General features: G+C 34.5%; 2 protein-coding genes and 1 pseudogene across 3 annotated transcripts; 1 reads left to right on the forward strand and 2 right to left on the reverse strand.

The window, feature by feature from the left end:
- The first annotated feature begins 12,708 nt into the window (after positions 1-12,708).
- On the forward strand, positions 12,709-15,260 carry LOC143590179 (cyclin-D3-3-like; annotated as a pseudogene). Its single transcript, XR_013145424.1, has 4 exons — positions 12,709-13,158; positions 13,251-13,455; positions 14,149-14,279; positions 14,804-15,260. The product of XR_013145424.1 is annotated as a cyclin-D3-3-like (transcript).
- A 1,762-nt stretch (positions 15,261-17,022) lies between these two features.
- LOC143590175 (ADP-ribosylation factor-like) lies at positions 17,023-17,985 on the reverse strand. Its single transcript, XM_077070735.1, has 4 exons — positions 17,808-17,985; positions 17,654-17,724; positions 17,436-17,555; positions 17,023-17,145 (listed from the first exon to the last, which is right to left on the reverse strand). Exons 1-4 carry the CDS (start codon positions 17,953-17,955, stop codon positions 17,023-17,025), a joined length of 462 nt encoding a protein of 153 aa, XP_076926850.1. The 5' UTR covers positions 17,956-17,985.
- An 863-nt stretch (positions 17,986-18,848) lies between these two features.
- LOC143590177 (microtubule-associated protein RP/EB family member 1C-like) lies at positions 18,849-21,137 on the reverse strand. Its single transcript, XM_077070736.1, has 5 exons — positions 21,018-21,137; positions 20,307-20,462; positions 19,587-19,693; positions 19,201-19,504; positions 18,849-19,112 (listed from the first exon to the last, which is right to left on the reverse strand). The coding sequence occupies exons 1-5, from the start codon at positions 21,123-21,125 to the stop codon at positions 18,849-18,851; spliced, it is 939 nt and encodes a 312-aa protein (XP_076926851.1). The 5' UTR covers positions 21,126-21,137.
- Between the last annotated feature and the right edge of the window lie 2,722 nt (positions 21,138-23,859).

Here is a 23,859-nt window from a genome sequence, read left to right on the forward strand (position 1 = left end):
TTAATATCCATGTAAGGAGCTAGTCACTTCCCTTGACGATACGTGCAATATCCGAAGATCGTTCACGTACCGTCAAGCAATCAATCGTATCGATTACATATACCATACACGGCATACACATAAAATTATATCCTTTCGTTCTTACTTTCTTACTTTCTTTTGTATTATCTTACTTTCATATCTTACGTTATAAAGAGCATTACGCCCTACATTCCTCGAGTATTACTAGGGCTCGGTACCCTTTTCGTAACCATACAACCATACGTTATCATTTCTTTCTTCTATTATCTCTATCATGTTCATACACATAAACATACATAACATACTTACCTTATTCTTAGCGTTGCAACCTGACAGTACGTGCAATATCCGAAGATCGTTCACGTACCATCAAGCAATCATTCATATATTTCACATTATCCATATAAGGCATACACTTATCTCTTAGGATAAGTGTATTAACAAACATATTGAGTATGCACACAGCCCCGAAAACGTAACACATAAATGGGGTTAGAAACTCACCTGAATTCTGCTTCTTTTTCTGATAGCTGTAAATCCCTTCTCTATCTGAGCTCGGCTGACTGTACAAGTTACACGTACCAATACTCGCCTGATCTAATCTGGTGGCCTAGTAGTGGCTTACTTAACTTATCGCTTTTTAATTTATTTTCTAATCAAACTTAGCTCTAGGCGAAGTTAGCTGTAGGCGAAGTTACCAGCTAGGCGAACTTAGCTTTACAGCGAAGTTGCCATCAGGCGAACTTGGCTTCAGGCGAAGTTGTCATCAGGCGAACTTGGCCTCAGGCGAAGTTACCAGTTAGGCGAACTTAACTTTACAGCGAAGTTGCCATTAGGCGAACTTAGCTTGCAGGCGAAGTTCATCAGGCGAACTTAGCTTGCAGGCGAAGTTCATCGCGTTGAAGGCGAAGTTGCCCAGATGCAGGCGAAGTTACCCAGACAGCCGCTTTTCGGTTTCTTTCCAGCATTTTGAGCGTTTTTAACACCCTTGCTATGGTTCAATATCACCCACTACGCTTCCCGACCATCTTCGGTCGCTTATACACTAAAAAGCTTGGATCTTTAAACCTTAAAGGTCAAGAATCATACCTTTGAGCTTGTTTGGATCTTGTTTAACTTGTTAACACAACTAATCGCTCTCTCTCGGATCTGCCCGATTCTTCCCCTGGCTCAGCCGGTTCCGGCGAAGTTAGTGGGTATGTGTGTGTTAGGGAGTTTGGTGAAATATGAAAGATATCTTGGGGTTTAGGGGATATTTATATCCCTGAAATCCCATGGACCTAAGGCCCATTCTCATTTAACCCATCTCTATTAATCCAAATCCATAACCCACGTCCATTACCCAACGCTAGCCCGACCCATACCAACTCCTATTCTATTATCTATTTTCCAGATAACCTGAGTAAACTTTCCCTCTATTATTAAGTAATATAATTAATATTATCTTGAAATTTCGGGATGTTACAATCTTTATTACATGGATATGAACAACTTATTACTTTTTTTTTATTAACATTTATTATTCTCAATTTGACCACATAATTATATTTTACAAAACATCGAATCAAACTATTAAAATGAACACCTAGTTGTAATATACACACTTCACACGGTCAATGTAATTTACATTGTGTGAATGAGTCATACTCTGATAAAATAAGTATTGAGATATACGATTGTCACATGAGTAGGTTTGGGGATTCAAACTGAGCGAATCAATTATTTCTTATTCGTGATGAATGGTTTTGAACTTATGATCCCCAACAAAAATCGTACATCTCGTTTATAGATAGAGGAAACGAACATAAATATAAGCAAAAATTAACATAATGCTTTAGGCAAAAGATGTGGTCTATCATATATTGATTTATTATTTATTTACTTGAACTTTCATTAGCTATTAGAAATATTACATAATAACATCAGCAAGGTGTTGAATTCTACAACCCCAACAATTTACATGTCATGATTCCAAAGATAAACAATCAAACGCCTAAGAAAGTAGTGTGAGAGCAACCGAGAACAACATATCGTGGATCCCATAGTTTTAACATGAACACCGAGGTAATATTGGTAATATCAAGTTTAGTCAAACTCAACGAAGAACATGATGCCAGGTTATATCGATGATACAATAATTCGGATTCAAATTTATTTTACTTAAGAGAAATATAAAACCATACCCATTTATAACTTGAACAACCATTTTATTGAAACCAGCTCATCAAAACTTTATTCACTTATGCATTTTTTTTTCATAAAAAATGGTTACAAAGTCTTGCTAAAAATATTAATTAATTATTTGTGATCCACAAATTTTGCGTAAAAAATACTTAACAATTATCGTTGTCCATTTGTCCAACTAGGTGTGGATCTAACATTATAAAATGTAAATCATGATTTCAAAGTAATTAATTGCATCTACATTAATTTAAAAAAAATCATTAGTTAAAAAGTAATTTCTTTTTTGTACCTAACCATCGTAACTTTATAAACGTTCAGGTTTATTAAACAAAAAAGCCACGCCACGATGATATTGAAATAATTAAAACTATATCGTTGATAATAATAATATTGTAACAAAATAAGTGAAGTACTATATTATAATCATATGTATACTTATTCAAAACTGTCACTGATTGGAATTTTATTATATCTGAGTTGACATTTGGTTATCTGAACCCAAAAGTCTTCAATAGAAGAAACAAAAGTGAGTCACGTAAAAAAAAACTGATAATTGTGTTTTGTTTTTTTAGCATTTACGCTTTTTGTTTTATTTTTTTGTAACTTCACTCCAACCAAAAGGATTTACAATTTATATCAATGTGATATTTAGCTAGTTTTAGAATGTGCTTATATTAAGATACTGAATTATAAAAATTAAGTAATATAAATATTGTTTTAATATACACTAGGATAATAACCCGTGTTACACACGGGTGGAAAACATATCAACAAACAATATAAAATATAAACTACGCATTCAGTCATCATAAATATTTGACATAAGTTTTTTACCTTCAGATGTTACAAAAGATGTTAAACTCTATCTATAACATAAAAAGAAAATACTTTATAAATAAAAAATGCAATTAATAAGAAATAATATAATATAAATGAATCATTAGACCTGAAAAAAATAAAAAACACGTATTAGTAAAAGATTTTGTAATATTAATTGAAAACTAAGTTTACAAATACATACCAACTTTAAACTGTATTACATTAAGTTTTCGAAAATCTCTTTGTAAACAGCTTTATTTAATTTTTTTTAAATGTTCCTAATTGTTCTAAAGAACGTTTTTTTCTTTTTTCTTTTAGAGTGTTTTTTATAAATAATTTTCAGAGATATCTATATTTTTATAGCATTTTTCATGTCATTTCTTAATAAATAAATAAAACTTAAAGAACATTTGGTCTTCTTTTTTCCTAAAGAGTAAATTAAATCATTGACAAAGTGGTTATTAATTGGAATAAATAGACTTAATTATGGAGTTAATTGCATTAATTTGAATAAATAGATTTAATTGTAGAATTAATTGAATTAAAATTGAAATGCTTGTTTTAATTTAGTGGATTAAAAATAATTGTGAATATGTGAAAATTATTGATATGGAAATGTGAATACTTGAAATCCTATATGAATAGGCTAGAATAAAAACATGTGAAAAGAATCATCTTGCTTTAATATATTAGTAAGATTTCAAGCAATGGTTGATTTCCTCTTAAGAATGATCTATAGTACTCGAGAAACGAACATAACCATGTGGGACAGTAGCCTGTCATTAATCCAGATTAGCTGTTTAAAAAAAGGACATTAACCTCGAAAAGTACTAAGCCAATTAAAAAATATATTTATAAATATACTTTGTGAATAAAGTTTTAATATTGTTACACGTGTGATTAACTTACAAAATAAACTTCATATATTGTATAATTACATTCATTACGTTTACCTTTTCACTTAAAACGAATGTATGATATTTTGATATGTATTATAATGTTATAAAGACAAAAAAGAAATAACACCATGTAAATTTTGAGTTTACATAACGTGACAAACATACTTAATATAACCATTGTCTCAAAGTATTTTACTACAAATATACTTAATATAAAAGTTAACCAGTTGTATAATAATATTAAAGGAAACAAAACAAAACAAAACAAAGTATCCTTGTACCCCCCCCCCCGATGGTCCTTGGTGGTCCTGGTTGAAGACAAAAACAGTCAAATGTCTTTAAAGCACCTACTACTTCCACAACTAAACAAGTCACATCGTTCACTGCGCGTGTACACCACTTACTGTCCATCAAGCCAATGTCAGAAGTAGCATAGATCATACCTCAATGTTTGTATACAGTCCATGTACTTTAAAGGAGTCACCCTTTTAGTATTTCACCAAACTAGGTTACTAGGGTGTGCATCATTAGGCTTGGCTCGGCTCGGCTCGGCTCGGCTCGGCTCGATGTTAGCTTAAACCGCAACCAAAGTCATCGATTAATCTATTTATTAACAAGTTTGTTTTTAAATATTCAGTTTGGTTTATTCGGTTAGTTTGTCATTTTTGGTTCGGTTAAAAACCAAAAACAAATTTGGGGTAATTTTTTTGGTAAGAAATACATGAAATGAAAATGTAATACATGAAGTGGAGGCATGCATGAAAGAGAGGTATCAAGGCTAAAATTTATGAAAATACGAATAGATTGGTTCAGTTAACCGAGGGTAGAAGGAAAACTGATAACTGATTTTCGGTTTGGTTTCGATTAACGGTTAATTTGCTGCTCATCCAACTCCAAACACCCCGTGCTATATCAAGAACACCGCATGAGTTTTCTAGTTGTCAATGGCCCGCACAAACTTCTTTTAAGTTCTTATTTTGTTTGGACAGTTGAAATGAAGTTATTTAGACTGTGACCCATTAGTTGATAAAATCTATTCTAATAATTTATCTAACAATACTTATAAGTAGAGGTGCACAAATCGGTTTTTTTGAAAAAACCGGTTCGGTTATTAACCGGACCGGTTTTTTTTATCCAGAAAAAAACCGGTTCGGTTAATAACCGGACCGGTTATTAACCGGTTTTTGTCAATGAAAACTCAAACCGGCCAAACCGGTTTGGACCGGTTTAGAAACCGGTTAGAACCGGTTATTAAACCGGTTTTTTTACAACCGGTTTTTAATAACCGGTCTAACCGGTTAACCGGTTTTTTTTTTTTTTTTTTTTTTTTTTTTTTTTTTTTTTTGCTTTAGGGTTTAGGGTTTAGGGTTTCGTTGTTAGCATTCTTTGCTTGGAAGATTAAAAACACATAACTTTCATTTATAGCTTTTACATTAAAAATACAAACATTAAATCGTTATCGCATATTCGTAACTCAAAAATACAAACATTAAAGAATGCTTAGACACGATTACATTAACAAGTTGATGTTTGTTACTCATTTTCTTCGCTACCCGATCCCGAGCTATTCCTTAGGTAATCGTCGTACGCGGCTTCTTCATCGGTCATTGGTTGAGTGTGTCCTTGATTGACCTCGTCTTCATACAAGGCCGCCTCATACTCCATTTCCCCCTCGAGTGAGCGTTGATGTTGTGCCCTATCTAAAGAGTCCAAGTAATCCTTGTAGCAAATCGACATCTCTACAGCTGGTGGAGTGAGTCGAGTCCTCCTAATCGATATAACCCTGCCAGAAACAGAAAAAGCAGACTCCGAAGCTACCGTGGAAGCTTGGACCGTTAGTAAATCTTTGGCCATGGCGGCGAGGATCGGAAACTCATCCTCCTTACCTCTCCACCAAGCCAGCATATCAAGACTTCTAAATTCATCCGGAGTCATGTGTTTCACAAAGTTGGTACCACCATACCTTCCAAGTTCACTGCTTGGGGTGTTTACCCTTTGACGTTTACCGGCGTCTTCCCAAATCATGTAGTACATCCCCATTTCAAGGTCGGTTTGGGATTGGGATTGGGCAACAGCTCTTAACGAGTCATGAATTTGGGAAGACGACCCGTGTTTTGTAAGGTAAACATCATACATGTTTGCCAAGGTAGTGTTGAAAGCATTCTTTAAAGTTTGGTTATAATGGGGGTTTTGATCGTCGTTTAACTCTAGCTCATCACAAATTTTTTCTATTAAAGCTTCAACACCACCAACATTGATGCAAGGGTTTAACGCAGCCGCACAGGTCAAAACAGCGGGTAGTTGTTGAAAATATTTTCTAAATTTTTCTTTCATTTTTGCACCCATATCAAAATAAGGTGCACCCCTACAATGAATTTCAGTCAACTTTGTGCACATGACAGCAATTTTTGGTAAAGCAATGGGGCTTGTTGGATAGTAAACCCCGGATAAACTAGTTGTGCAAGATTTAAAAATTTGAAGAACCTCCGTAACGATCTCAATCAATAACCAGTTTCTAGGATCGTACGGTGCACATTTACCCCTATTTGACAAAATTTGATGAAACGCAATTAACGATTGTTTTTGTTGGATGGCTTTCTCAAACATTTCACAAGTCGAGTTCCATCTTGTTGGACAATCCCAATTAGGCCCCAACCATTGACAGTTAGCTTCTTCACAAAATTTTTTGTATCTTGAAAATGTTGAATTGTTGCTAAAAACATCTCGTAACATTCTTTTAAAATTGTTTCTTTGCGTTTCGATCACGTTTAACCCATCTTGCACGGCCAAGTTGATAATATGTGCAATGCATCGGCTATGAAAAAACGCTCCATCACAGATAGGTTTATACTTTAATTTTAAATGGCCAACCGCGGCCGTATTGTTGGACGCGTTATCAAACGATATTGAAAAGATTTTATCTTCAATCTTGTATTGTCGAATGACTTTATCCAAGAGTTTAAAAATATTTCTACCCGTGTGCGGGTAATCAAACAATTGAAACGCAACGGTTCGTTTCATCATTTGCCACGACCGGGGGTCAACCCAATGAGCCGTCACACAAATGTATGAGTCGGGCGAACCATTAGGTACCGACCACACATCCGTTGTTAAGTTCACACCAGTTTGTAAGTTTGAAAAGTATGAAATTAGTTCGGATTTAGCGTTTTTCCATGCTTTAAGACAATCTCTTCTAAGGGTCGAACGACTTACGTGTTGGTAGCGTGGTTGAACATACTTTTGCATCATCTCCGTGAATTGAGGGTTGTCGAAGTGGTTGAAAGGAAGTGATTGTTGAATCACAAAGTTGCCAAACTGTTGACGTACCGCTTCAAGGTCGTACGTAAACACCGTTCCTTGATTCGTCATCTCCGGCTGCGAACTACTTCCGGATTCGTCCTTCAAGACCTTGCAAGAGGGCTTTTCTACATGAGCTCTTAAACTGGAGTTTGCTTCTTTGTTATAAAACTTCAAACAATGTTTGCATCTAGCTTTTTGGGTTCCGTTAGACATTTCGCATAGGTCGAAATGTTGCCAAATATCTTGGTTTCGTTTCGTGGGGATGACCCGAACGACGGTTTCTCCCGTGTTCGAGGCACCCATGTTGACCGATGAAGCAGCACTTTGGGAGGCCATGATAATCGACTACGAATTAAGAGTGGTATACTCGAGTATGAAATAAACGACTACGAAAGAAGAGCGTTTGGAGTTGTATAATCGCGTATGAAATAAACGTTTAGAGCGTTTGGAGTTGTATAATCAAGTGTGATCTAACCAATACCCAACCTAAACTATATATAGATGTTTGTGGGGGTAAAATGGTAAAAAAACAAAAAAAAAAGGGCTAAAAAACGGTCAAAAAAAAAAAAAAACGGCTATAAAGCCGTTTGGTAACGTTCGAAAACCGGTTTAACCGGTTAACCGGTTATTAAAAAACCGGTTAACCGGTTTTTTTTATAACGGTAATAAACCGGTTATTTTAAAAACCGGTTAACCGGTTTTTTAATAACCGGTTATTAAAAAAAACCGGTTATAAAAAAAACCGGTTATAAAACCGGTTTTGGCTCCAAAACGTATAACCGATACGTAAACCGGTTACGTAAACCGGTCAAACCGGTTTTTAAAAAAACCGGTTTTTAAAAAACCGGTTTCCGGTTGAACCGGCCAAACCGGTTCCGTAACCGGTTTTTTTGAACACCTCTACTTATAAGTGTCAATCCTTGAAAAAAACAATCACACTATAGAAGAGAAATAACTCGTCCACACATAACTACCATTTACATATTTTCAAACAGTTCACATTATTGGAATAAAAATCAATCAATTGTTCACCAAGGAGAGACAAAATTACCAATTTGTTAGATTATGAATGCATGTTGCAACAAAAGTGAAATTTAAGGCTATGATTAATTAGTTAAGCTAACAAATTGAATTATTGTCGACCGATAGTCTAATTTTAAATTATTGAAAATCAGTTTACATTTTATCTTGCAAAAATACAAAAGAAGATTATACTTCGTATATTCTTGCTCCACATCCTACAATCATAATGCTATTTATATTTAGATTTAAATTACCATAGTTACTTGTCACACCCCGACCAAAGGCGGCGGAACATGTCGAGGTGTAACGATTGTCCATAAGCACATGACACTAATTAAAGTGACAGTATTTAATAAACTCATTTCATTTCACAACATCGAAAATGTCATATAACAATTATCCATAAAATAACCATAAACAAGATATCACAAAATATGGCAAATTTGATATTGTTTATTTTTACTAATATCCTAAGGTCTTTGATGTCGTTTTATTCACAATCATAAATCAACCAAAATGCAAACCTGCAACATTTCATAAAATAAAGTTTGTCAACACAAAGGTTGGTGAGCAATTCATATGTTTAATCATATTAGTATATAATAAAGATAACCACAAAACTTGCATACGAAACGATAAATAAAAGTGGTAATTTGGATAAATAGATATCGCTAAACACATTAGCGACACCTAGTTATAAGGGGATGCCAAATAGTCTAGGATTTTATAGTTATCGTTAATTGCATTACGTTAACGACACCTTGCTATAAGGGGATGCCAAATAGTCTAGGATTTTATAGTTCCACCAACCAAAAGCGATAAACACATAGGCATATAAGCATAGAACACCAAATCGAGCAATTATTTAGGTAAAGTATACAACTACGTTTGTGGTTTAAGATTCAAATATAAAGCATTTTGTTGAATAAGTATGAAATGTCACCCCCAAAATAAAAGATGGAAAATGGGGTATGAAGTACTCACCTTCAAGTAGTAAACTTGAAAGATGATAATTTGGAGATTTGTTAGAACGACGAGTTTAACGCACAATGCCTAAAAAGAAAAGAAGTCTTGAATTTAGAAAGGTTGTCTTGAAGGTTTTTAAATAAAATAAATGTTGAGAAATGTAAATAATTAAAGTTCAAGGTTTAAAATATAACTATTTAAGAATTTATAATAATAACCCTTTAAAAATGTAAGTTTGCTCGAAACCGGGTTAAAGTATCTAACCTTAATATTTACTCAATCTATGTTAAGTAATAAGGTGGGTAAAATGCAAGAATGCAAATCCTTTTGGAATAAAGATACTAAAACGGATTTTTTTACCGAGTGTTCGGGTTGTCGGTTCGGGTCTTGATAATTGGTCAAACCCAAAGTTAACTTTCCAAAATATTGAATGTTATAAGATAACTCAATAAAATTTAATAAGACTTAACCAAGTATGTAGTTCCATTGTTTTAGAACTAACAACGCACGTTAAGCGAGTGTTCGGTTTTGTCGGTCCAAACTTTGTTATGAGATCAAGTTGGATCCAACATTTCCAAGTACTTAAGAAAATATTTAAAAATCAATTTGTAACTATTTTTAAAGAAATATACAAGTCTTGATGGCTAAAAAAAACACACTTGTGTGTCTTAAGCGAGTAAGAATCGGTTTGGTTTCCACATGTCCAACCACTAAAGAACTTGTATAATAATGTACAAATAAAAAAAATACTTTAAGTTTTACAACCAAAAGTTAACAATAAAGTCTTTAAGCAAAAATTCGGTTTTCGGTTCGGATCGTGTTACGGGTTAAGACCGAGGTAAGATTCTACAAACCCATAACCATAGAATTTGTAAAAATGATTTTAGAAACTTAGATCTAACAATAAGCATGTTTAAACAATTATTTAACAAAACTAGTAACAAAGTTCGGTTTATGGTTTAGAGCTATTTACGGTTAAACCGAAGCATAAACTCTTAAAAACCCATAACCATGGAACTTGTAAACATGACCAACAAACTAAAATAAGCAAGATTAATATGTATGAACAAGTTATATAGATGTATATATATCAAGGACACGAAGTCCTCCATGAAGCCTTGCCTTATGAGGTCCGAAACCTCACCGACCGGAATCGGAGAAGTAACTACCAAAGGTAAACAAGGGGTGTATATTATATATATGTTGCACAATAATAAACAAGTATTAATAAGGCTACATAAACTAATTAAGATGAAAGACTAAAAACCTTCAAGAACACTTAAGAAGATAACTTTGAATCTTTGATGTTTGAGAGAGTTTTTTTTTTGGAGTTGTAGCAAGGGAAAATGAAGAGGAAAGGTGGTGTATATATAGGGTAATGTTGGTGGTCAAATATGGGTGTGAGACACAAGAGTTTTCATGCAAAATGGATCAAGACAAAAACACAAAACAAAAAAAAATTTAATAATAATAAAAATAAAGGTAGGATGTTTTCAAAACCCAACAAGTGTGAAACAATATTGTAACATAAATCCATCATTTTGATTATAACATAAGCTTCGGTTTACAAATCGGGTTGGTTTACATAATAAACAAATATAAAAACGAATACAAACAAGACCCGAAATTGACGAATGTCACATTACTATTGATCAAACATTACAAAGATCACATGAGTAATTCTCGTATCGTTAAACATGCAATTTTAATGTGCGGTCGATAATTCATTATATGTTGAAGGGACGAAGAATATATCATAGCATGACTTATATTTAAAACTTTCATGAAGTATGTACTACCAATTCAATAACTTACCAAAACATTTTTGAAAGTTGGGTAATCTTAGTTATACATTAAATTATAGTATTGAAGGGACCATCTTATAAGAGACCATTTTGTGGTAAAGTTAATTTAGAAATATAATGATTGAACATTGAAGGGACCATTTTGTAGGAGATTAAAAGTTGATAGATCAAAATGGCAAAAAGCATAAGGACACAAATGAAGTAAAAGCCGCACTCATTCATTTTCCCATCGAATGTTGCCGTTACAGTCCACTTTCTCAAAATACCAAACATTAAACAATTAATAATAATAAAAATAATAACAACAATAATTAATATTAATATATGTAATAATATAATTAGAAAATCCACCGCTTGTGGTCCATGAAACCTTGGGTTCTCCAACGTAGGCCCAAGTTCGATCCATACCTGTGTCATTTTCATTGGATTATGACAATAAATGATTTGAGCTAGACGTTGTGAGATTGTCAGCTCAAATTCCGAGCCCACCTAGGTTTTCGTCCCATCACGTGTTATGCAAGAGAGTTCTGCTCTTGTGTCGACACAATGACCATCCAGTGGTAGCTGGCGGTAGGTTTCCCTGGGGAACACCTCATAGAGGTGGCGAAAAACAATGGTTAACCGTACCGACTTGAAAATCAAATCGAAGTTGAACAGGTTTGAAACCGATTATGTAGAAATCGGTTTGGAACCAAAAACTGGTTTCACCCTGGTTACCAGAACCGAAACCAGAAAAAACCGATCGAAACCCGAACCAAAACCGGTTGTAAACCAGTTAAGAAATTGGTTTCAACCCAAACCGAAACCGGTCATAAACCTGTTTTGACTTTTCTTGACTAAACCGAACAGGTTTGAAATCGGTTTGCGCACCTCTAACGCCCAAGCCAAATTATAAACCCAATGTTGAACCGGTTAAGTCAACATAATTTAACTAGAGAAAGATAACAAATCTCTTTAACTTAGTGAGTGCGGTGGCTAAAAAAAAGAAAGGAGTAAAGTGTCATTTTAGTCCTTGTGGTTTGGCCAATAATTCAAATTTAGTCTAAAAAGTTTATTTTTTTGCATATGGACCCTCCACGTTTCTCAATTCTTGCCAATTACATCCAAATCACTAACCTCGTTAAATTTAATCATTAAGTTAGGGGTAGACATGTGTTTTCACTCTTTCTTTATTACATGAGTACAGTGCCAAAATTGTCCCTGAAGTTTAGTCACATTTGTGAATTTCGTCCAAAAAATATTTTTCTCAATTAGACCCTGATGTTTCCCAACTGTTGCCAATTTCGTCCAATTTGGTCTAAATTCCACGTTAACTCAGGGGTGTTACTGGCCTTTTACATATTTGTTTACATTGATTATTATTATTACCCTGAACTAAACACCTTATATGACTGAAAATGAAGAAGAATAAACAAATGAATACTATAATGGATTAAAACATAAGAATCATGAAATGCTTTATATGTCATGGAACAAACACAACAACATAATAATAATAATAATAATAATAATAATAATAATAATAATAATATTAGAAAAGCAAGCAAGCAAGCAAAAGCAGCAAGAGACGCAACCTTCGGTTCACTCACAAATAAAATCCTCTTCCTTTGCTTCTTCATCTTCCGCCATTTTCTCTCACTACATTTATAGAGAGAGAAACATGCCACAAAACCTCATCTAGACCCAAGACAATGAAACCCCAAAACCCTAACTTTACTCTCGACGATGCTCTCTTATGCGACGAGCAAGATGCAGATTTCAATTTCAATTTTGACCACCAAAAGCACCATCTTTTGACCCATTTTGACCACGACATGTTATGGGAACAAGACGAGCTTCAAACACTCATGGCCAGACAGAATAATGGGTTTAGTTCAGTTACTGATGTGGGTTTAATGGTGTTAAGGCAGGAGTCTGTTGATTGGATGATTAGGGTTAGTAATTATTATGGGTTTGTGGCATTAACCACAGTTTTAGCTGTTAATTACTTCGATCGGTTCGTTTCGAGTTCCGGTTTTCAGATGGGTAATAATAATAATAATAATAATAAGCCGTGGATGAATCAGCTTGCTGCTGTTGCTTGCTTGTCTTTAGCTTCTAAAGTTGAAGAGATTCAGACGCCTTTACTTATGGACTTGCAGGTATGCACACCAGGTGTTTGTGAAAATGCCTTAATGAATGTACCGAATGTATCGAATGCAAAATGTTAATGTTTGTGTTTTTGTTGGTTTAGGTGGAAGGAGCAAAGTTTGTGTTTGAGTCAAAGACGATAATGAAAATGGAGCTTTTGGTGCTTGGTTCGCTTCAATGGAAGATGAATCCGGTGACGCCGCTTTCGTTTACGGATTACATTATGCGCAGGCTCGGGTTAGTCATGCATTGTCAACGGTCTGAGATTGTACGGAGGACTGAAAGAACTGTTCTTGCTGTCATCAATGGTAAGGTTTTGATTATGCTTCCATTTTGTCATGAACTGATTGTTTTGGATGTACATTATTATTTGTCTGCATATTGTATTGAAACTAATGATGTAAATAATGAATTAATCATAAGATAATTAGCTCTACCAAAGCAGTTTAAGGCTGCAAAGATGGTGTTTGGATGTACCTCTAATGTTTGAAATCAAGAAAATTATATAATCAACTTTTAATAGTGTTTGGGAATTGTGGTAGCTTATCCAACTTATTTCAATAAGCAATAAGCGTTCCCAAACGCCCTCGTAATAGATAATTTTCAGAATAGTCGCTTTAGTAATGCAATGCCAAACATCCCCAAAGATCAAAAATGACAAATCCTAATGATTAACAGTGTATTAGAGTTCATTGAACCATCAAACTTTCAAATACATATATAAAAATCAAATCTTTATAAAAAATCTTTGAACTTTGGAAGCTGTAAAGAAAACCAAGTGTGATATCTTTTATAAAGATCATCCATTTTTGAAACATCCAACATTTGAAAACTATTATAAAAACCATTCAGACATGTCAGGCATTGCACTCATCAATAGTACCCAAAATATTCAGTTATGATAGTACAATCGAATTACTCAAAACAATTCATTATAAAAGTACAATTGTTTCAAGAATAATTTTTAATTCAATTAGCTGATATTTGTAAATTGAATGCAGATTCACGGTCTCTACTTTATCCTCCATCTTTAATTGCTGCTGCTACAATGTCCCTTGTGATTAAAGAGATTGATCCCAATAACGCGTTCGATTATCTTAACCAACTTAAAGATTTCCTTGAAATCAGCGAGGTTTGTTCTTAAAGGCCACGATTTTAATTATTATGTATCATTTAATTGGATAAAATTCATTTACAAATACATTTATAATTTTCATAAATTCTCAGACTTGAAATATTGTTAAAAAATGTCCTACAAATGTTGTTTGGGTCAAAAACCTATTTTAAATAATTAATTATGCTCTTTTAAGCGTTATTGGGCCAAAACCGGCCTAAGATGGCCCCGGTAGCCCACAGAGCATTTTGGACAGAAAATATTGGCCCAATAACCTTTCAAAGTATTTTGATAAAGTCGAAATAGGTTCCAACTTAATTGGGCCGGTTAGCTAAGTTTTTAAGAACTGTGCAAACTATCGGGCCCAATTGGCCCAATAACCTTTCAAAGTATTTTAATAAAGTCGTAAAAAGGTTCCAAGTGATTTGGGCCCATTTAGCTAAGTTTCCAAGAATTGTACGCACTATTGGGCCCAATCGGCTCAAGGATATTTGTTCAACTTTCTAAATATCAAAATCTAAAATTTGTATAAATTATAACAGGGGAAAGTAAACGAGTGCTCTAACTTCATCCTGGACGTATCTGATAATCACGTTAACAGCTACTCGCCAAGTCAGAAGAGAGTACCATTTTACCCCTGGGAGTCCAAACGGTGTTATCGATTCATATTTCAGCAGCGACAACTCTAGTGATTCGTGGCGGTTGCATCATCATCAGTTTCGGTTTCTTCTTCACCCGAACCACCGGTATTGAAGAGGCTCCGGGCTCAAGAACAGGTGATGAAACTAGTCCCACCAACTCGCGTGCCAATCAGCAATGGCTGTTAGGTTTGGTAATTGGTTATTTATTTTCCGAAAGTATGATGTTTTGGTGCAATTACATCACTAATCAATAATTATGTTCGGGCTAGAACCATGTGTTCTGTTTAATGATAGGATCTTGATTCTTGCTTTGTTGACTTTATTTTTGCTAGATTTTACTTTGATCGTTGTGTTTTGATGCGTAGAATACAAGTATAACGTGCTTATATACACACATATGCGCGTTTCGGTTTAATGAGAACTGTCTTTGCATTATAGTGATTACTGAACACTCTTACCCCTACAAGCAAAATAACACTCATCAGTTTGTTAAATTACCTTTTTATCCTGCACAGTCAGTTATTTTTATTTTTGGAAGCTAAAGCCCTTTGGTAGGTGTTCATATATGGTCCTTAATATGTGACAGTAGGAACATTCACAATGGCTGGAATTAATTGGATCAAGCAATACAAACAACACGATATTTTGATGGTAACTCATCACGACTATTTTTCTTATTAATATATCAAACCCGAAACCAAGAATTCACTAAGAAATACAATGACGACTAGCCGCTAATGTTAACTTCATCAATGTGTACTCATATCGTGTGGATTGTGGAATAACTATGTTTTTAAGGGGTACAGGAGCATTTGGTTTTGAAGAACATGACGTTTTAGTTTGAAGACATAATATAGGAATCTAGCGTCATCAATGTATCTTTGTGGTATGAAGTACGGTTTTAACGTGTAGAATACAGCCATAATGTGTCTATGCGCGCACACACACATATCATTACATGGTTAAAGTAAACGAATAGGTAAACATGTTTATGGAAGGTTGCAGAGGAACTTCCTTCGGCTCTTCGCATTATAGTGATGACCGAGTACTCTCATCGCTACAAGCAAATTCACATTTATCAGTTTTGGTAAACTTTCCCATTTATCATTTCATATATGGTTAAATCGAAAGAAAATTACTAGAATGAACTTTTTTATGGTATAGGTTAGTCTTATGGTGTGCGTTCAACACATAATCAATTTTAAATAGATAATTGCAAAGTTCACACGAACATTCATACTTATTGCTCAACAAATATGATATGAAAGAGAAAAAGATGGTTATGCATTTACATAATGTGTCTCATGGATCATAATTTAAACCGTATATATAAATGTCCATAATGTTTGTCTACTTAAAATTGGTTATGTATTGAATGATCCTTTAGTGTTTATAATACACGTAAAACTATTTCACATATATACATTATGTTTACGTGTTATCAGGACTTTCTTGGGTTGTATTCGACCCATTGTTTTTCTCATTCTTTAGTGTTTATAATATAAGTAAAACTTGTATGATATTAATGTATAAATACACTAAAATAAACAATTGTTTCTTTCTCATGATTTTCTTGTTAAATCTAATTCTAAAATCAATATTGATCAAGTATTCACTTTATTATTCTCACATATTTCAACCAAAAAAACATGTAATAATCTTATATTGTAGCTTAAACTTATATAACTTACCTTGGCCGATATATTGTTTGACAGCCAATCAAGACCTTCATATAACCCTTCACTAGATGTTGCACATCATCATCATCATCATCATCATCATCATCATCGTACTCAGTATATCCCACCAATAGCAAAGCTATGTTAGGGTCTGAGGAGGGTAAGATGTAGACAGCCTTACCTCTACCCCATAGGGATAGAGAGGCTGCTTCCGGTGAGACCCCCGGCTCGATAGTAGTTTTGCATCAAGCCTTGGACATAAAGCTCATAGCACTCAATCATCGGGATACCGGCTGATTGGTGCATGTACCCTTCACTAGATGTTGCACATGTACTCTGTATATACCTGTTATCATTTTTATTTACATAACTTCAAACTCTATTAACATAAAATTGGCTTATTGTCACGAAGTTATTTTTACATTTGGTAGAGGATATAGATTACCAACGATGATTTCGTAAGGAATGGAGTCCAAGTTTGTCAGTGATTTCAGCAGCCTTCATTGAATTTGGAAGATCTTGTTTATTTGCAAACATGAGTATCGTGGCTTCACGAAGTGCATCCTATAAAAAACGACGTTTGCAATAAGTTTCTTGACCCCAATTCGTGATGTTAAAAATATTACTTCAATTTAAGGGAAAATCAAGGATTTTAGGCGGAAATTTATAAAGGCCTGAATTTGGAAGGTCAGGCGTTTAATAAAGTTAGCTGTAAAATTTGTGTCGGGATACTTCTTTAAATACATTTTTCTTAGCATAACTCTTTCTCTGGTAGCAGTATTTCTATGAAAAAGACGCTAAAATAAAATCTTGTCAAAGGCCGGTAAATAAGTTGAGCTGTATGAAATTATTACCTCATTGAGTATGCGGTGAAGTTCATCTCTAGCTTCAGTAATCCTGTCTTGATCGTTGCTATCGATCACAAATATAAGCCCTTGCGTGTTTTGAAAGTAGTGTCTCCACAAGGGTCGGATCTTCACATAATATGAAAACAATCAAAACATGATCATGGATAGAAAGTAGTTATAACTTATAAGTGATGAGTTAGTTGGTGGCCTAAGGTTTTGTGTACCTTGTCTTGTCCTCCAACATCCCATACGGTGAAGCTAACATCCTTGTACTCCACAGTCTCGACGTTAAAACCTTGTTTAATATCATAAATTTTAATTCAAACGACAAAACGAAACGAGCTAAAGGGATATAAATATGAACGGGAATTAAGGTACCGATGGTTGGAATGGTAGTGACAATCTCTCCAAGTTTAAGCTTGTACAGAATTGTGGTTTTGCCTGCAGCGTCGAGTCCTACCATTAGAATCCTCATTTCCTTCTTCGCGAACAACATTTTCACCAACCGCGATATTGCCATGCCCATTTTCTCTCAATACGAAACTTGGTTTGGTCGAATCAAGTAAAGGGTGTTTTAGTAGCCAATAAAGGAGTTAGGAACTTGATTCCAATTGGAATCGGATGTCATGATGGAGTTATCAAAAGAGAATGGTATCACTTTATTTTAGACTTTTGAGTGTTGTTTTTCAAAGGAAAAGGAGTTCCAATTCCATGGTATTAATCTTATGTTAAATTCTCTATGTTTGAACACTAATAGCTACATGGTATTAAACTTCGGCTTTCTTGAGTCGAACCAGGCGGGCCATCTGGAACAGACTGACATATTAGTGGTTCCACAGCTTTTTTTATACGATATTTCGGAAACAATGAGTTTGCATACAAGTTTTTAAAATAATAAAGACGATTATATAACTGCATATTTCAAGAGTGAAAATAGAAAGTTGGCCCGTTTTAAGTTCCAAATCGCTGGCCAGACTGTGAACAGCCAAAATCCAGCCACAAATGAAACCATAAAAATCTTATATTGACTAAAAGATCAGTTCGTTTACAGGCCTAATCCATGACGATGACCTACTAGGATGTCTAATGTTTTCAACTTTCACTCAGGCAAACGAAAATAAACCCGTGAACTACTGATTGACAAAGTTGATGATATTGGTTGGCATAAAAGACCGGATGTTACAGTAAACACAATGACATAATATGCTAAAAAATACTTATGAAATACCAAAGCATTTTTTAAGTTCTCACATTCAAAAATATGAATTTATATATCTAGATGATGATCATCAACTTTATAGTAGGCAAAGCCAACAGGTTGGATGTCACGGTAAACATAATATGCAAAAATAAAAGTTTGAAATACCAATACATGCTTTAAGTTGTCGCATTCAAAAATATGAACTTAAATCTAGATGATTAAAGATCAAAGGTCATAAGAGGAGACCCCTTTGAATGCACATCAGAAGCATCTGAAACCCTCAACCGTGTGTTAGCAGCGGCATCAACTTCCGCATCAACAACCGTTTTCCTCTTCTGCGAATCGGGATTTGACTGGTCAACTTCCACAGTTTGACCCGCACACACATCATCTTCACTCTTAAGAAGCATAGCTTTAGCTTCTTCCATAACGGATGCATCCTCTTCAGCAGCATACAGTATCTTCTTAATAACTTCAACAACCTATAAAAAAAGTACATATTTGTTCAAACATTTTCAACTTTTTTCTTTCCAAAACGTGTAAACAAAACACGAGTTATAGAGCAATTACAAGCAAATTTGTGACGGGGGGAAGTTGGCATATCATTTCAACATCTCTCAACTTTGAAAAGTAGAAATCTCTCTCTTTCTCAAGACTTTCCGATGTTAATTTCAGTTCAGTAACCTGTTGATCATATGCAGATGTGTCAGCAGCTGAAGATGGTTTAGTGTTCTTGACCGAGGGTGCATCTGCTTTTCGGGTATTATGGGTTTTGGATGCAGCTGTGGTGCCATGAGTCGGTTGCGATTGAGCAGATTTCTTGGTTATGTCTTTTCGACCTTTGCTAGCTTCTCTACGCTCCTGAGGATTGTAACTGAAAATGTAAAGTTTAAAAAGTTAATTATGGATTGTGTAAACTTAAACTTGAGGCATTATGCAACGAATTAAAAGGTTACTTTCGATGATCGCCTCCACTAACAGAATCACAGTATCGCTTCATCCATTGCATGAATTCAAGATTATCAAGAGGTCTTCCTTTCACCAGCCTGCTCACCTCAATGTGCTGTCATCAAAGATAGCATATTGTTTGATTACTATATGAACAGAGTGTTTATACTTTATAGACATCATACTTGTTGCTAAAGTGAGTAAAAGGAGATTAAGTATGCAATAGCAATTAGCAAGTGATTCTCAGCATCAGGCATAATTTCTTTGCAAAACAACTATTGCAGACTACTTAAGGTTGCTCAGTCCAGCATAATAAACAAGTGTTCATTTGAACTTTAGCAAGAATAATCACTCAATTGAAACATTACATTTGTGCGTTGTAAAATAGAAACACACCACACAATGTCGATATTCCATTTTATATGTTGCTCATTTGAATTTTAGCAAGTATGAAGATTAGTATCTATGAAATGAATTACATATAGAAACTAATTCACACATTCGGAACATGATTAATATCAGAAACAGTCACAACAGAAATCTTCCACCTAATAAGTTCTTCATTTAAATTTTAGCAAGCATGATGGTTAATACGCAATGAATTACTCATATGAACCCATAGAATCTAATTCACTCATTTCGGATTATCGCGCATGATATAACAGAAACAAATCACAATGTCTAGCATGAACAAACTTAATTAGATCAGAATATATTGTAAATAATACCTTAGTGATTTTGAGTTTGTTGAAAACATCCTGAAGAATCTTGTAATTCTGAATCATATCATACTCCGTCCTGGCGTCGAAATTGACCTTGTGCATCGGCACCATTCCAGGATGAGCAGCGTCCATCAATTGGCAGTGAACAGCACCGGTGCATGCCTACATCCAATCAATCCATTGAAATCGTACACCTAATTCGAATTAACACTCAACACTATCAACATTATCAGGTCATATAATAATGATTATTAAACAGCACCAGTACATGCCTACATCCAATCAATCCAGTGAAATCATACACTTATTTCGAATTTTAAACACACATACATTCACTGCTATCAACAATTAGGTCATATATAATCGATTTCCACAGATATAGAACAGAAAATCACAACGATTATTAAACAACACCGGTACATGCATACGTCCAACCAATCCAGTGAAATCACACACTTAATTCGAATTATACACATACACTCAACACAATTAGGTAAAATAATATCGATAATTCAATAGCATGCGATACTAGCGTTTGATGAAATCGTACACTTAATTCGAATTATATACATACATACAGTCAACAGTCACACTATCAACATTATTAGGTCATATAATAACAATTATCGAATTATATACATATACTCAATGCTATTAACACAATTAGGCCATATATACAGTGGCAAGTGAAATTAGGGCTTGAATTACGTTACGTACCTCTTCGACTTTGCTGAGATTGAGATGAAGAGTGTGTTTGATCCACGCTAAGATCTCAGACCGGCCGACGAAGTAAGCCGCGTCCATCATTCCGATATTCGTTGCCATTTTTAGAGAGAGAAACTGTATTTTCAAATGAAAGAGGGAAGCGGGCTTTTGTAGGCAACTTATAGGGATGGCAAAAAAACCCAAACCCGATGGGGAAAACCGAAACCCGCCCCGAACGGGGCGGGTTCGGGGACACTTAATCGGGGACGGGTCCGGGTTCGGGTTTTCCCCGTTTAAGTTAATCGGGTTCGGGGCGGGTATGGTATAGCCTGTACCCGCCCCGTATACCCGCCCCGTATACCCGTTTAAAACCCGTTTAATTAAATATAATTTTTATATTTATATATAATATATTATTTATTATTTATTTTCCCAATATACCCGCAATAAAAGAACATTTTATTTTTTATTTTTAACTTAGCTACTATATAAACTTTTGACTTTTGTGATATGAATATAGCAACTTGTTCAGAAGAATCCGAGGCATATTGCCAAACTATTGAATATGATTGTGACGATGGTATTGAGGTAATACATATATATATGGTTTATCGTTTACATTTTAATATGGTTTAACATTGATTCTTATATAGTTTCCAATTAATATGTTAATGTTTGATTATCATAGCAATCCGGCGTGACAAGTGTTTGAATGGTTGAATGGGTGCGGTATGGACGTGTAAGAAGGATCAATCATGAAGTTAATTTCCGTTGTGATGGGAGAAATAAACATTTTTATGTATTAATAATGTCTTTTGTATGTGTAATGTGTTTGGATATTGAACTTTTTGTGTATTAATATTGTATTGTAATTTTGTATCATTTTCTTACAATCGGGTTTTAAACGGTGAACCCGACGGTTAAATGGGGATCCCCACGGGGAATTTAGCCCGTTTAAAAACCATTTATGCTAGACGGGTTCCCCGAATACCCGCGGTTTTCCCCGAATCCCCGATGGGGATTCCCCGTTTAGTCCCCGCGGGTTTTTAGACGGTTTTGGTAATGAGTTTTATAAACCGGGGCGGGTATGGGATTGGCATTCCCCGCCCCGAAACCGCCCCGTTGCCATCCCTAGCAACTTATTATAATATTCATTCAAAATTAGGTTTTCTTTAATATTATTATTTTTTAATTCTTTTCCAAAATTGAAATATCTATTGGTGTAAATGTATAGCCAGAATAATGTTCTCCACGGGCAACGGACCCGAATAGGGCTGTAAACGGACTGAATCAGACTAAACATTTTTCGTGTTCCTTCATTAAATTTTTGGCAGACAAACGAACGGTTCACGAACACTTTATAGAATGAAAGCTCATGTTCGTGTCCGTCCATTAAGGAATAGAGTTTTTCCGTGTCCATTTGTGTCCAATATTGTAAACGGACGCTAACGGATAAATGAACATTAACGGACTCTAATGGACAAACGAACACACAGATACTGATGGACAAACGAACATTAACACACACTAATGAGCGTTAATTGACAACCATACAAACGAACATAAACGGTTACGTATTGATTTCAAAAAGTATAGCTGTTGGACAGGCGTTACTGGACATTCGCGAACACTATTGAATGAACATGGTCTCTGTATGTGTTCTTCCGTTACGCTTGTTGAACAAAATTTTTTTGTTCATGTTTGGTTCGTTTATTAAACGGACGGACAATCCGAGAATCAACAAACTACTTGAGGCATTGTTCACAAAATTGTGGTTCTTCTTTTCATCGCCAAACGGACATTCGGTTCATTTACAACCCTAGATCTGAATATCGAAAAGCAGATATATAAACATATCGTAACAATTTATTATCTTGACACAACAAAAAACACAATTTAGGTATCGCGGCACTGTACCGACACTCAAGGATATGTGACGTAGATAAAAGTAAGCGTACAGTACGACAAACTCAAAAGTATCAAAAGTGCTGTTAGTCAAAATTCTAAAAATAACATAGTTAAACGTTATAAATGATTAAATAACTTAAATGCATAAAAAATAATTACAAAAGCTATTTGGCAAAAATACACTCAAAATTTAAAGCATAACAACGTTATAAATGATATAAATTATTAAATAACTTAAATGTATAAAAACTAAAAATAAAAAGGCTATGCCAAAAAAGAAAACTGCGTTGCAAAAATACAACAAATGTTAAGGCATAAATTAAAATCATGAAATCTTTTAGGGGCTACGGTTAAATATGAAAAAAAGCTAAGAGTATAATTGACAATCACCAAATTACACTGTAGCAATTGATTTTTCAATTATACATATGGTATATAATTTTACACAAAACATTTACCAAAAGTTTTTGTTTCTTCTACAAGTTCATTCAACTGTTTATGAGGTATTCTATTTTATGAATTTTTCTATAAATGTATTTTTTTTTAAATGGATAGAGTTACTTAAAGTTCTTTTTGTTTCATAACTTAACTTTTGTTAGATCAACTCATTTGTGAGCCTCGTTTTGGTACCACCGGTCAAGATCAAATCATGCAAAGCAGATTAATCAATGATTATATTACCCTTGAAAAACATGTAGAAGACGAAGAAACGGTATAAAGAGACCGGATTAGAGTTAATTTTGAGCATGCGATTTTGAACGCGTCATATGAACCTTCTCTTCCCTCAACATTAAACACATTGGATGAGTAAACCAAGCCCGGGGCTAGACGGTGACAACAGACCATGGGCTACAGCTTGAGAGGCCTGGAAGTGCTACAACCAAATGTTGCACTACTTCATTAAGCTTCAAGCGCACACACATTCAGCTTCAAGCCTACATCCTCA

Source organism: Bidens hawaiensis, unplaced genomic scaffold (genome assembly GCF_021521415.1).
Source record: "Bidens hawaiensis isolate Kalapana, Puna unplaced genomic scaffold, B.hawaiensis_p1.1 tig00038198_1, whole genome shotgun sequence".
Lineage (NCBI taxonomy): Eukaryota > Viridiplantae > Streptophyta > Magnoliopsida > Asterales > Asteraceae > Bidens > Bidens hawaiensis.